This window comes from Protopterus annectens, chromosome 13.part0 (assembly GCF_019279795.1).
Source record: "Protopterus annectens isolate FY-2018-M chromosome 13.part0, PAN1.0, whole genome shotgun sequence".
Taxonomy (NCBI): Eukaryota; Metazoa; Chordata; order Ceratodontiformes; family Protopteridae; genus Protopterus; species Protopterus annectens.
In genome coordinates this window covers 1,248,565,311-1,248,582,121 of record NC_056747.1, presented here as the reverse complement: position 1 = coordinate 1,248,582,121, position 16,811 = coordinate 1,248,565,311, and the positions used below count along the sequence as shown (strand labels likewise).

The window sequence follows — 16,811 nt, the reverse complement described above, 5'->3', positions numbered from 1 at the left end:
GGACTGGTGGCGACAACGTTCTGGTTTGTGAGTGTATGCATGTTACCTTTACGTCCTATGGTTGCATGGGGAGCATACATCTAATGCATGATGCTCCTACGTACTAAAGGCTTTGGTATACTGGCTGGACATTGGTCAATCCCTGGCAGGAGATCCCAGAGGTAATGAATACTGCAATAGTGATATGGAAGGACATCTGTGCTTCTGGAAGAAGTGGTTAAAATTGGTGGGTGGACTGTAAAGCATAATTTTCATTCTGCCATTAATGCTTAAAAGGATAATGTAGGGACTGAAGATGTAACTATTAGTAAACAAGATCTTTTTTCTTAAAAATATGTGTAAATTTCTTGAAGTAAATTGCATATTAAACTGTAAAATACACCCAATCTGCCCATTTGTTCATAGTTCATAGGTAGGTACTAGGCTATTGGCCCTACGGCTTATATAAGCCGAGCCAAATGGTACCCTGGCTTTCGTCACCCAAGAAAATAATTTTCCTGTGCCCCTGTCATGCAGAGTCACAGAAGTGATCCCCGGGGTGAATCTCCTATCTCCCATCCAATCATCAAGATTTTTATTGAAGAGTGCTAATGAGGAGATTTGTTTGATATAGATAGGTAGTTTGTTCCAGAGTATGGGAAGTCTCTGGGACAGGAATCTATCCCTCCAACATGTTCTGTTTATTGTGGTGGCAAGGTTTAGGTCCCTAGAGCGTGTAGCTCGAAGGGATTGGGATTTCTTTAAGTGGAGCATGTCCAACAGCTCTGGGTTTGACATAGCTTTGTATGTTAGGCAGAGATCACCTCTGAGTAAGTGATATGTGACAGAGTAAAGCTGGAGTTTTTTGAGATGGTCTGCGTAGGGCATCTGTTTTTCATGGTAAAAACCAAGCCCATTTTTTACCTGGACAGCATGAGAACCATACAGTCCATTCACTCCAATACAGGTGTCAACTAATATGCCCAGAGAAAATGGTTAGGTATGAGTCAGGGGATAGCCTGCCCATCATGCAGCTCCCCAAGCCCTAACCCCCCGATGAGGAATGATTGCTACACTAAAGTTACTGCTCCAGACAACATGTAGATCAGGGCTGCACACTTACATACTTCCGTAGCTTACATGGGGCTTTAGCCACCGACCCAGCAGCTGACACCTGAACTCTTGAGACTCTTTTGCAGCAGCAGGACTACTAAAAAGGAAGCTTATCCCAATGAGTCCAAACTCTACCAGAAAGTCCAACAGTGGACAGGCAAGCCTGACAAATTCCATTTCCATAAATGTAAGGAGTTTTCTGTTTGTTTATTTATTTATTTTTTGTTGATCGGGGGAAGATGCTGATCAAACCAGGACATGTTCAAGCTCAGTCCAAGAGAGTACAAGTTGAGACAAAGCAAAAGTTGCATACATAAGTCTTTAGAATGGCTAATTATGGTGCTGTCTGTTTTATGTTTACATAGGAGGTTCATCAGAGTGGGGTCTGACGATGCCTTGTATGCCAGGAACTGATCTCCCTTCAATTGCCTACAGGAGACATAACACAGAGATAGGGCTTTTAGGCAGTCTGCATTGGATGTTACTTACTGCCTGTATTCTTTTAGTGAGGAACCTCTGTGGACATTCCAGTTGTTGGGTTTACCTGGTTAGGCACATACCAAATGGGACATTGTACTCAATGATAGGTCTGATGAATGCTGAGCACAGTGGAACAATGACCTTACTGGCTCCAGACGCCATTCTTTTCTTTATAAGTTGCACAACATAGAATGATTTCCTGACTACTGTAGATAAGTGATGGTCAAAGGCTAGATTAGTGTCTATCGATGTCCCTAAGTCACTGACTACTGAGCTGACTCACAGGGGTGTGTTGTCAATATATTACAGACAGGAAGTGGATGAACCTTGTTCTCTTTAACAGAAGACCCCACTACCCAGACAGGAAGTGAATGGGCCTTGGTCTCTTTAATAGAAGAAAAAATGTACTCCAAGCCAGCAGCACAGAGGCCCCAAACTCCTATCAATGTATCTTTGATGGAGGGAAGGGCAGAAAAGAATAGAAATGGAAGAAACGTCTCTTTTGCAAAGCAGAAGTAGATGATTTTATCTCTGGCTCTTCAGTTACCTATAGTCCTGGTGCAAAGATGACTTCAAGTTTATCAGTGATAGAGGAAAACAAAGAGGTGCCTCTCATTTGCATCTTCCTGCATTCAACTCACTCCAAAGTATTCTCTCTACAGGGAAGCACTGTCCTGAGACAGACCCAGATGAACAGCCAGGTCATGGTTCATCATGGTCCAGGTTTAGACAGAGAAGGGACTAAACACCTGTTTTTCTTAGTCACTTTCCGGAAGCATTACAAGAACAAAACATAAGACAAAGGCACTCCCAGTAAGAGTAATTAAAGAAACTGCAATTTTGTTGGAAATTATTTACTAAGGAAATAAAACTGAGCAGACCTACAACAGATTACCTAACTTATTAAGCTATCAGGAAAGACAGTTTTGCCTTCAATTCCTGTATATTACACAAAAGAATAACGATGGCAATGCAACAGTGTTGCAAAGTCAGTCACTGGCACTTCACGGTTACTCTAACCTAAAGACTCAACCTGTAAGAACACACTACAGTCTACCATATTGTATACAGGTGCTATCACAATAAAGGAGATACGTACTGTAAGTAAATCGATCAAGTAATAGGTATTCATTGAAAAACAACTAATACCCGTTTGCACATAAATTACAGTTTCCAGAAGTAGAAACATCGGTTCAGTGACTTGTTTTAAAGTTGGACAGTATGCAAAAGGTGACAGATATCAAACGCATGTCTGCAGGGTTTAATTTGCACACAAGTCATTACCTCAACTATTACACCACACCACCAGCCAAAAGAACAAGGACTAATGTTTAATCAGTATTGGTTTACAAATGATGTTGCTTAAATCTTTCGTTATGATTATAAAATGCACATCAAAGTTTGAGCAATACATGTGCATAAAGATATTATATATCCTACCCAGCACTTTATTGGTTTCTATTAAATCTATTGAAATACTGCACATTTTTATAAATAAACAGAAAACAAGATAAAAGAAAAACACAGATAAATTAATCTGCAATCAGTGCCATACCTGGGTAGAGTAAGATTGATTGTTCCCACTGGCACAATTTCCAGAGACTTCCCCCAAAACTTGTTTTTCCACCTAACATCTGCAATATAAACACAAATGCAAGTATGTAGCAAGACAGAAATAAACAGCTACACTAACAGGATGACAGAAGTTAAACTTTACAGAGAACACAAAAAATGGTATGTGAAACAGAATATAGAAAATAAAAAAAAAATGATAATGAATGATAAAAAAACGAGCAATAAATAGTAGTTCTGCAGGGTACCAACTCCTTCCTTTGGCCACACCATAAGAGACGTGTTCAGGGGAGTCAGCTGATTCACTCAAGTCCATTTTCTGTTGGTAAGGGGAGAAAAATCAATAGGCAGAAACAAGAATAAGAAAAGACTCAACAACTGACCAAATTAGCCAGAAATAAGCTAATGCATTTATCTAAAAGAGCCTGAGTCAGCGACCCATGTTTGTTCTCAAAGAGCGGCAAACAAGATCTGAAGTAGTGTTGGGGAAAGGAGGGAATTATGGGTAAGGGGAGGAGCCTGAGCTATGGATCCTAAGTCTGAAAAAAGGTGGCCAAAGTTAGAACTGAGGATGGATCGGAGTCCCATCAGTTGAGGAGGCACTGGCGGAAAAGAAAGCATCAGATCTCTTTTTATTTACTACTACTGCCACTGCTACCAATTCAGCACTGTCATCTCTTGCACTTACTAAACCGTAACTTCTTCCATGTAAGTTCCAATGTATCTGTCAACAACACTACAAATTATTTAACTGATAACACCCTTTACTAGGTGCACACACACACACACACACACACACACACACACACACACACACACACACACACACACACACACACACACACACACCACTTACAAGGAAGACCAACAAATAAGCATCTCTTCTGTTGCCAACCTTATAGTACTTGGCATTCTTAGGCAGGGCAGACAATGAATTACTACTTCGCATACATCATACTGCATGTGAGAGATGTAAATATCTAGACAACATGGAGGCAACTCTCCTACACAACAAAGATGGTATGTGAGCACCATATATCAACACTCACACCTAAACAGCATCACATATCAACACTCACACCACTTCAGATCTGCACATCAACACTCTCACCTCCTCAGCACCGCATATCAACACTCACAACTGCTCATTGTTGCATATTAACACTCAAACTTCTTCAGCACCACATATCAACAATCACACCTCCTCATGAATACAACAAACCTATGTAAGGACCACATATTAACACATCTCCTTAGTACTACATATCAAAACTCACACCTCCACATCACTGCATATCAACACTCCTCCTCAGCGCTGCATATCAAACATATCAACAATCACACTTCCTCATGAATACAACGAACCTATGTAAGCACCACATATCAACGCAAATCCTCAGTACTACATATCAAAACTCACACCTCCACATCAATGCACATCAAAACTCCTCCTCAGTGCTGCATATTAAAACTCACACCTGCTCATTGCTGCATATAAACACTCACACTTGCACAACGCTACATATCAACATTCACACCTGCTCAGCTTCGCATATCAACACTCCCACCTGCTCAGTGTCGCATAGCAACACTTTCACCTCCTTAGCGGCACATGTCGACACTCACAATTCTCAGCATAGCACAGCACAACACTCATACCTCCTAAGTGCTGCATATATCAACACTCGCAGTTCCTCAGTGCTGCATATCAACACTTGCAGATCCCCAACAATCCATATCAACACTTGTAGCTTTTCAGCATCCCAAATCAACAATTGCAGCTCCTCAGCGCCACATATCAACAGTCGTGGATGCTTGGCGCCACATATCAACACTTGGAAAAACTCAGCACTGCATATCAACACTCACAGAGCCTCAGCACTGCATATCAACACTCACAGCTCCACAGCATTGCATATCAAGACTCGCAGCTCCTCAGTGCCACATATCATGCTCAGTGTAGGTGACAGCATTGTGGATCACATTCTCCAAAAACACCTTCAAAACACCATGGGTCTCCTCATAAATAAGCCCTGAAATAAGCTTGACATCACCTTGGCGAGCCAAATAGCGAACAGCAGGCTTTGTAATACCTTAAATATTATCTCACAAAACCTTACGATGTCTTTTAGCACCACCTTTACCAAGGCCTTTTCCTCCTTTGCTACAACCAAACATGACTGTTACAACTGAATACTAACACAACTGATAAATCTCTTAAATCTTCTGCTTATATGGAGGCCTGGGGGCTATGCCTCTCTCGTTCCTTCTTCTCCGTGGCTTTTTAGGCTTCTAGTATTTATTCGTAGTAGATAAAAGGATATCTCCATGTAGGTGCCCAATATCTCTTGGTAAAATCCTCGGACCTTTTAGCTCCACAATTCACTCAGACCTTAATCAACACTCATGGGTGCTCGGCACCACATATCAACACATACGGGTGCACGGAGCCACATATCAACACTCACAGATCCCCAGCACTGCATATCAACACTCACAGCTCCTCAGCATTGAATATTAACACTTGCAGCTCCTAAGTGCCATATATCAACAGTCACGGGTGCTTGGCACCACATATCAAGACTCACAGATCCTCAGTGCTGCATATCAACACTCATAGTTCCCAAGCACCGCATATCAACACTCACACCTCCTCAGCACCGCGTATCAATACTCACACCTTCTCAGCATTGCATATCTACACTCACACCTCCTAACTGCCACATATCAACACTAACACCTGCTCAGAGCTGCATAACAACACTCACACCTCCTCAGCACCGCACATCAACACTCACACCTCCTCAGCACTGTATATCAACATTCACACCTCTTCAGTACTCTGTATAAACACTCACACCTGTTCAGAGCTGCATATTAACACTCACACCTACTCAGTACCACATGTCAACACTCACACCACCTAATGAATACATTAAACCTATGAAAGCATCAGATGTCAACACTCACAACTCCTCAGCACTGCATATCAACACTCACAACTCTTCAGTGCCGCATATCAACACTGACACCTCCTCAGCATCGCATATCAATATTTGCACCTCCTTAGCATTATCAATACTCGCAGTTCCTCAGTGCCACATATCAACACTCACAGCTACTCAGCATTACATATCAACACTCACACCCCTGCACTGCAAATCAGCACTCACAACTCCTGAGGATAGCACAGCGCATCAAACCTCATACCTACACAGCCCTCCATATAAAGACTCTGTGCACTATATCAGCACTCAGAACTGCTCAGTGCTGCATATTAACAGACCTCTTCAGCACAGGAAACCAACACTCACATCTCCTCATGAATACACCAAACCTATGTCAGCATCACATGTCAACACTCACACCTCCTCAGCACTACGTATCAACAATCACTCCTGCTCAGTGCAGTATATCAGCACTTGCACCTCCTCAGAGATGCATATCAACACTCACTCTTGTTCAAGACAGTATATCAACACTCCCATCTCCTCAGTGCCACGTACCAACACTCACAGTTCCTCATTACTGCATATCAACATTCACAGAGCCTCAGCCCTGCATATAACACTCGCAGCTCCTCAGAGCGACATATCAACACTTGCAGGTGCTTGGCACCACATATCAACACTCATGGATCCTCAGAGCTGCATATCAACACTCACAGCTCCTCAGCATCGCATATCAAGACTCGTTTCTCCTCAACGCCACATATCAACACTCAGATCCTAAGCGCTGCATATCAATGCTCACAGTTCCCAAGCGCTGAATATCAACACTCAAACATCCTCAGAGCCGCATATCAACATTCACATCTCCTCAGTACCTCATATCAACACTCACACCTCCTCAGCATAGCATGTCAAGACACACACCTCCTCAGTGCCGCATATCAACACTCATACCTCCTCTCCCCCACACTACAAATCAGCACTCACACCTCCTCAGCACCACATATCAACACTCACTCCTCCTCAGCACATGTCAACACTCACACTTCCTCAGTGCCATATATCAACACTCACAGCTCCTAAGCACCACATATCAACAGTCACACCTGCTCAGTGTCACATATCAAAGCTCACACCTCCTCAGCACTGCATGGTAACACCCACACTTGCGCAGTACCACACATCAACACTCACACCTCATCACCTCCAAATATCAACACTCACACCTACTCAGCATTGCATATCAACACTCACACCTGCTAACTGCCTCATATCAAAACAAACAGCTGCTCAGAGCTGCACATCAACACTCACACTTCCTCGGCACTGCATATTAACACTCTCACACCTCCTCATGAATACACTAAACCTATGCGAGCACCACATGTCAACACTCACACCCCTCAGCATTGCATATCAACACTCACTCATGTTCAGCACCTCATATCAACAATTGCACCAGCTCAGCACCTCATAACAACATTCACACCTGCTCAGTACAGTATATCAACACTCGCACCTTCTCAGCACCACATATAAACATTCACACCTCCTCAGTGATGCATATCAACACTCACATCTCCTCAGCTTCACATATCATCACTCACACCTCCTCAGCTCCACATATCATCACTCATACCTCTGCAATGCATATCAACACTCACATCTCCTCTTCTCCACACTACGTCATCACTCACACCTCCTCAGAAATGCATATCATTACTCACACCTCCTCAGAAATGCACATCAACACTCATACCTCCTCTCCTCCACACTGCATATCAAAACTCACACCTCCTTAGCGCCACATATCAACACTCAAACCTCCTCAATACTGCATATCACTCAGAACTGCTCAGTGCTGCATATTAACAGACCTCTTCAGCACAGGAAACCAACACTCACATCTCCTCATGAATACACCAAACCTATGTCAGCACCACAGGTCAACACTCACACCCCTTCAGAACTGCATATCTCCACAAATACATTTTTCAGCACCACATATCAACACTCACACACCAACACTGCATATCAACACTCAGTCCTCCTCAGCAATGCATATCAAAACTCACTCATATGCTCATCATTGCATATCAAACTCACACTTGCTCTGCTCCACATATCAACATGCCCACCTACTCAGTGGCACATATCAACACTCGCACCTCCTCAGCGACACATGTCAAAACTCACAACTCCTCAGCACCGTATATCAACAGTCACACCTCCTCAGCACCACATACCAAAACTCACACCTCCTCAGCACATGTCAACACCCACACCTGCTCTGCACCATACATCAACACTCACATCTCTGCACTGCATATCAACACTCACACCTCCTCATTTCCATATATAATCACTCACACCTCCGCACTGCATATCAACAATCACACCTCCTCTCCCCCACACTGCACATCAACAATCACATCTTCTCCTCTCCTCCACACTGCAAATCAATACTCACACCTCCTCAGCACTGCATATCAAAACTCACACCTCCTCAGCACCCTATATCAAAAATTGCACCTCCTCAGCACCCTATATCAACAACTGCACCTCCTCAGCACTGCATATCAACACTCAAACCTCATCAGCAGCTTTTATCAACACTCACACCTCCTCAGCAATGCATGTCAACATTCACACCTCCTCAGCACTGCATATTAACACTTACTCCTCCTCAGCGCTGCATATCAAAATTCACTCATATGCCCATTGTCACATTTCAACACACACTTGCTCAGTTCCACATATCAACGCTCACACCTCCTTAGCACCGCACATCAACACTCACACCTCCTAACTGCCTCATAACATAAACATCTGCTCAAAGCCTCATATCAACATTCACACCTCTTCAGCACTACCCATCAACACTCACACCTCCTCAACACTGCATAGCAATACTCACACCCCCTCAGTACTGTATGTTAAGACTCACACCTCCTCAGTACCTCATGTCAACACTCACACCTCCTCATGAATACACTAAACATATGTGAGCACATGTCAACATTCACACAGTCTCAGCACTGCATATCAACACTCACTCCTGCTCAGCACCTCATATCAACAATCACACCAGCTCAGCACTGCACAGCAACATTCACACCTGTTACCTGTTCAGAACAGTATATCAACATTCGCACCTCCTCAGTGCCACATATAAACATTTGCAATTCCTCAGAACCGCACATCAACACTCGCACTTCCTCAGCACCACATATCAACACTCAAACCTCCTCACTATCACATATCAACACTCACTCCTCCTCAGCACTACATATCAAAATTCAAACCCCCCCCCCTCAGTGCCAAATATCAACACTCACAGCTCCTCAGCACCGCATATCAACAGGCACACTTCCTCAGGGCCGCATATCAACACTCACACCTCCTCAACACCACATATCAAAACTCACACCTCCTCAGCACTGCATGTCAACATCCACGCCTGCTCAGCAGCACAGATCAACACTCACACCTCCTCAACTCTGAATATCAACACTCACACCTCCTACTTGCCTCATATCAAAATAGCTGCTCAGAGCTGCATATCAACACTCACACCTCCTCAGCACTGCACATTAACACTCACAGCTCCTAAGTACTGCACACCAACACTCATACCTACCAATGAATACACCAAAGCTACGTGAGCACCAGAAGTCAACACTCACACTGGCTCAGCACTGCATATCAAAACTCACTCCTGCTCAGCACCTCATATCAACAATCACACCTGCTCAGCACTGGATAACAACACTCACACCTGCTCGGTGCATTATATAAACACCCGCATCTCCTCAGCACCGCATATAAACATTCACACCTGCTGAGCACTGCATATCAACCCTCCCAGCTCCTCAGCATGGCATTTCCCCATTCACAGGTGCTCAGAGCTGCAAATCAACACTCATACCACTGTATATCAATATTCATACCTCCTCAGCACCGCATATCAACATTCATACCTATGCACTGCATATCAACATTCACATCTACTCAGCTCCACATATCATCACTCATACCTCCTCAGCTCCACATATCAACACTCACACCTCCAAAGCACTGCATATCAACACTTGAACCTCCTCAGTGCCGCATATCACATATCAAGACTCATACTTCCAACTTGCCTCATATCAACACAAACAGCTGCTCAGAGCTGCATATCAACACTCACACCACCTCAGGACTGCATATTAACACTCACACCTCTTCAGTACCGCATATCAACACTCACACCTCCTCATGAATACACCAAACCTACGTGAGCACCACATGTCAACACTCACACAGCCTCAGCACTGCATATCACCACTCAATCCTACTCAGCACCTCATATCAACAATTGCACCTGCTCAGCACCGCATAACATTCACATCTGCTCAGTGCAGCATATCAATGCTCGCACCTCCTCAGCACCCCATATAAACATTCACACCTCCTCAGCACTGCATATCAGCATGCACACCTATGCACAGCACATCAACACTCACACCTCCTCAGCTCCACATATCATCACTCACACCTCCGCAATGCATATCAATACTCACATTTCCTCTCCTCCACACTGCATGTCAAAACTCAAACCTCCTCAACACTGCATATCATCACTCACACCTCCTCAGCACTGCATATCAACACTCGCAGCTCCTCAGCACAGCATTTCAACACTCACAGGTGATAAGAGCTGCAAATCAACACTCATACCTCCTTAGCATCGCATATCAACACTCAAGCCTCATCAGCACTGCATATCAACACTCACACCTCCTCAGATCCACATATCATCACTCACACCTCCACACTGCATATCAACAATCACACCTCCTCTCCCACACACTGCAAATCAACATTCACACCTTCTTCTCTCCACATTGAAAAGCAATACTCACATGTCCTCAGCACTGCATATCAAAACTCACATCTCCTCAGCACCCTATATCAACACACACATCACCTCAGCACTACATATTAACACTCAAACCTCCTCCTTAGCACCTTTTATCAACAGTCAAACCTCCTCAGCACCACATGACAACATTCACACCTCCTCAGCACCTTATATCAAAACTCACATCCCCTCAGCATTGTATGTAAAGACACACACCTCCTCAGTGCCACATATCAACACTCACACCTCCTCTCCTCCACACTGCAAATCAGCACTCACACCTCCTGAGCACCACATATCAACACTCACTCCTCCTCAGCACCATGTCAACACTCACATCTCCTCAGTGCCACATATCAACACTCATAGCTGCTAAGCATCACATATCAACAGTCACAACTCCTCAGTGGAACTTGTCAACACTCACACCTCCTCAGCCCTGCATATCAACACTCAATCCTCCTCAGTGTCAAATATCAACACTCACAGCTCCTCAGTACCGCATATCAAGAGTCACACCTCCTCAATGCCGCATATCAACACTCACACCTCCTCAGCACCACATATCAAAACTCACACCTCCTCAGCACTGCATGCCAACACCCACAGCTGCTCAGCACCACACAACACTCACACCTCCTCAGCTCTGCATATCAACACTCACACCTCCTCAGCTCTGAATATCAACATTCACACCTCCTAACTGCCTTATAGCAAAACAAACAGCTGCTCAGAGCTGCATATCAACACTCATGCCACCGCAGCACTACATATCAACACTCACACTCCTCAGTACCACATATCAACACTCACACCTCCTCATGAATACACCAAACCTACGTGAGCACCACATGTCAACACTCACAGTGCCTCAGCACTGCATATCAACACTCACTCCTGCTCAGCACCTCATATCAACAATCGTACCTGCTCAGCACTGCATAACAACATTCACACTTGTTCAGTGCAGTATATCAACACTCGCACCCCCTCAGTACCGCATATAAACATGCACACCTCCTCAGCACTGCATGTCAACACCCACAGTTGCTCAGCACCACACAACACTCACACCTCCTCAGCACAGCATATCAACAGTCACACCTCCTAACTGCCTCATAGCAAAACAAACAGCTGCTCAGAGCTGCATATCAACACTCACTCCTCCACAGCACTACATATGAACACTCACGCCTCCTCAGTACCACATATCAACACTCACACCTCCTCATGAATATACCAAACCTACGTAAGCACCACATGTCAACACTCACAGCGCCTCAGCACTGCATATCAACCCTCACTCCTGCTCAGCACCTCATATCAACAATCGTACCTGCTCAGCACCGCATAACAACATTCACACTTGCTCAGCGCAGTATATCAACACTTGCACCCCCTCAGCACCACATATAAACATTCACACCTCCTCAGCGCTGCATATCAACACTCACAGCTCCTCAGCATGGCATTTCACACTCGCAGGTGCTCAGAGTTGCAAATCAACACTCATACCACTGTATATCAACACTCATACCTCCTCAGCACCACATAGCATTCACACCTATGCACTGCATACCAACACTCACATGTCCTCAACTCCACATATCTTCACTCACACCTCTGCAATGGATATCAACACTCACATCTCCTCTCCTCCACACAGCAAGTCAAAACTCATACCTCCTCAGCACTGCATATCAACACTTAAACCTCCTTACCATCGCATGTCAACACTCAAACCTTCTCAGCACTACATGTCAACACTCACACCTCCTCAGAAATACATATCATCGCTCACACCTCCACACTGCATATCAACACTCACACCTCCTCTCCTCCACACTGGATATCAAAACTCACACCTCCTCAGCACCGCATATCAACACTCAAACCTCCTCAGCACTGCATATCAACACTCAATCCTCCTCAGCACCACAGGTCAATACTCATACCCCCTCAGAACCGCATATCTACACAATTACCTCCTCAGCACCACATGTCAACACTCACACCCATCACTGCATACCAACACTCAGTCTTCCTCAGCACTGCATATCCAAAGTTACTCATATGCTCATTGTCACATATCAACACTCACACTTGCTCTGCTCCACCTTAACATGCCCACCTGCTCAGTGGCGCAAATCAATGCTCGCACCTCCTCAGCGACACATGCCAAACTCGCAACTCCTCAACACCATATATCAACAGCCACACCTCCTCAGCACCGCATATCAACACAAAGCTCCTCGGCGCTGCATATTAATACACTCACATCTCCTCAGTGCTGCGTATCACATATCAATACTCATACTTCCTACCTACCTCATATCAACACAAACAGCTGCTCAGAGCTGGATATCAACACTCACACTTTCTCAGCACCACTCATCAACACTTACACCTCTTCAGCACTGCATATCAACACTCAAACCTCATCAGCACCTTTTATCCACACTCAAACCTCCTCAGCACCACATATCAACATTCACACCTCCTCAGCACCGTATATCAACAGTCAGTCCTCCTCAGTGCTGCATATCAAATCTCACTCACATGCCCATTGTCAGATTTCAACACTCACACTTGTTCAGTTCCACCCATTAACACTCACACTTCCTCAGCCCTGCATAGCGATTCTCACATCCCCTCAGTAATGCATATTAACACTCACACTCCTCAGTACCGCATATCAACACTCACACCTCCTCATGAATACACTAAACATATGTGAGCACCACATGTCAACACTCACACCACCTCAGCACTGCATATCAACACTCACTCCTGCTCAGCACCTCATATCAACCATCACACCTGCTCAGCACTGCATAGCAACATTCACACTTGTTCAGAGGAGTATATCATCACTCGCACCTCCTCAGTGCCGCATATCAACATAAGCACTCCCTCAGCACCGCACATCAACACTCGTCCTTCTTCAGCACCACATATTAACACTCAAACCTCCTCAGTACCACATATCAACACTCACTCCTCCTCAGCACTGCGTATCAAAACTCAAACCTCCTCAGTGTCAAATATCAACACTCATAGCTCCTCAGCACCGCATATCAACAGTCACAATTCCTCAGTGCCACATATCAACACTCACACCTCCTCAGCACCACATATCAAAATTCACACCTCCTCAGCACTGCATGTCAACACCAAAGCTGCTCAGCACCACATATCAACACTCACAGCTCCTAACTGGCTCATATCAAAACAGCTGCTCAGAGCTGCATATCAACACTCACACCTCCTCAACACTGCTTATTAACAATCACACCTCCTCAGCACCGCATATCAACACTCACCCCTGCTCAGCACCTCATATCAACAATCACACCTGTTCAGCACTGCACAGCAACATTCACACTTGTTCAGAGGAGTATATCATCACTCGCACCTCCTCAGTGCTGCATATCAACATAAGCACTCCCTCAGCACCGCAGATCAACACTCGCCCTTCTTCAGCACCACAAATTAACACTCAAACCTCCTCAGTACCACATATCAACACTCACTCCTCCTCAGCACTGCGTATCAAAACTCAAACCTCCTCAGTGTCAAATATCAACACTCATAGCTCCTCAGCACTGCATATCAACAGTCACACTTACTCAGTGCCACATATCAACACTCACACCTCCTCAGCACCACATATCAAAATTCACACCTCCTCAGCACTGCATGTCAACACTCACACCTCCTCATGAATACTCCAAACCTAAGTGAGCACCACATGTCAACACTCATACCGCCTCAGCACTGCATATCAACACTCACTCCTTCTCAGTACCTCATATCAACAATCACACCTACTCAGCACTGCATAACATTCAAACCTGCACAGGGCATTATATCAACACTCGCACCTCCACAGCACCGCATATATATTCACACCACATCAGCACTGCATATCAACACACGCAGCTCCTCAGTGTGGCATTTCAACACTCACAGGTGCTCAGAGCTGCAAATCAACACTCATACCATTGTATATCAACACTCATACCGTCTCAACAGCACCGCATATCAACATTCACACCTATGCACTGCATATCAACACTCACACCTCCGTAATGCATATCAACACTCACATCTCTTCTCCTCCACACTGCATGTCATACCTCACACCTCCTCAGCACTGCATATCAACACTCAAACCTCCTCACCACCACATGTCAACACTCACACCTCCTCAGAAATGCATGGCATCACTCACACCTCCACACTGCATATCAGCACTCATACCTCCTCTCATCCACAGTGCATATCAAAACTCACACCTTCTCAGCAATGCATATCAACACTCAAACCTCCTCAGCACCACAGGGCAACATTCACACACTCTCAGGACTGCATAGCTATACAAATACCTACTCAGCACCACATGTCAACACTCACACCTCAACACTGCATATCAACACTCACGCCTCCACAGCACTGCAAATCAAAACTTAGTCATATGCTCATCATTGCATATCAATATTCACATTTGCTCTGCTCCACATTTCAACATGCCCATATGCTCAGTGGGGCATATCAACACTTGCACCTCCTCAGCAACAAATTTCAAAACTCACAACTCCGCAGCACTGTATATCAACAGTCACAACACCTCAGCACCGCATATCAGCACTCACACCTCCTCGGCACTGCATATCACATATCAACACTCATACTTCCTACCTGCCTCATATCAACAGAAACAGCTGCTCAGAGCTGGATAGCAACACTCACACTTTCTCAGCACCACCCATCAACATTTACACCTCCTCAGCACTACATGTCAACACCCACACCTGCTCAGCACCATACATCAACATTCACACCTTCCTAGCTCCGAATATCAACACACACACCTCCTCAGCATCGCATATCAACATTCACACCTCTGCACTGCATATTAACACTCAAACCTCCTCATTTCCAGATATCATCATAAACACCTCCGCACTGCATATCAACAATCACACCTCCTCTCCCCCACACTGCAAATCAACACTCGCACCTTCTCCTCTCCTCCACATTGCAAATCAATACTCACACCTCCTCAGCACTGCATATAAAAACTCACACCTCCTCAGCACTCTATTATCAACACTCGCACCCCCCTCAGTACCCTATATCAGCACTCGCACCTCCTCAGCACTGCATATCAACATTCAAAACTCCTCAGGACCTTTTATCAACACTCAAACCTCCTCAGCACCACGTCAACATTCACACCTCCTCAGCACAGCACATCAACACTCACTCCTCCTCAGCGCTGCATATCAAAACTCACTCATATGCTCATTGTCACATTTCAACACTTTCACTTGCTCAGTTCTGCATACCTCTCCTCCACACTGCAAATCAACACTCACATCACCTCCTCTCCTCCATACTGCAAATCTATACTGATACCTCCTCAGCACTGCATATCAACACTCAAACCTTTTCAGCACCGCATATCAACACTCAAACCTCCTCAGTGCCACATAATAACACTCACATCTCCTCTGAACCACATATCAACACAAATACCTCCTCAACACCTCATGGCTGTATATCAAAACTCACTCATATGCTTGTTGCATATTAAAACTTACACTTGCTCAGTTCCACATATTTATACTCCCACCAGCTCAGAGGTGCATATCAACACTCGCACCTCCTCAGCAGCATGTCAAAACTCACAACTCGTCAGAACCACATATCAAAAGTCACACCTCCTCAGTGCCACATATCAACATTCACACGTCCTTAGCACATTTCAAAACTTACACCTCCTCAGCACCGCATGTCAAGACTCG

The 16,811-nt window shown here is 44.9% G+C and overlaps 1 protein-coding gene across 1 annotated transcript in view; it reads right to left on the bottom strand.

Moving 5' to 3' along the window:
* The window catches only part of OSBPL7 (oxysterol binding protein like 7), a 1,590,705-nt gene that overhangs the window by 309,079 nt on the left and 1,264,815 nt on the right, over positions 1-16,811 (bottom strand). Inside the window, exon 18 of the mRNA XM_044054965.1 lies at positions 3,128-3,206. Coding sequence (XP_043910900.1) covers positions 3,128-3,206 — 79 coding nt within the window. The remainder of the gene's footprint in view (positions 1-3,127; positions 3,207-16,811) is intronic.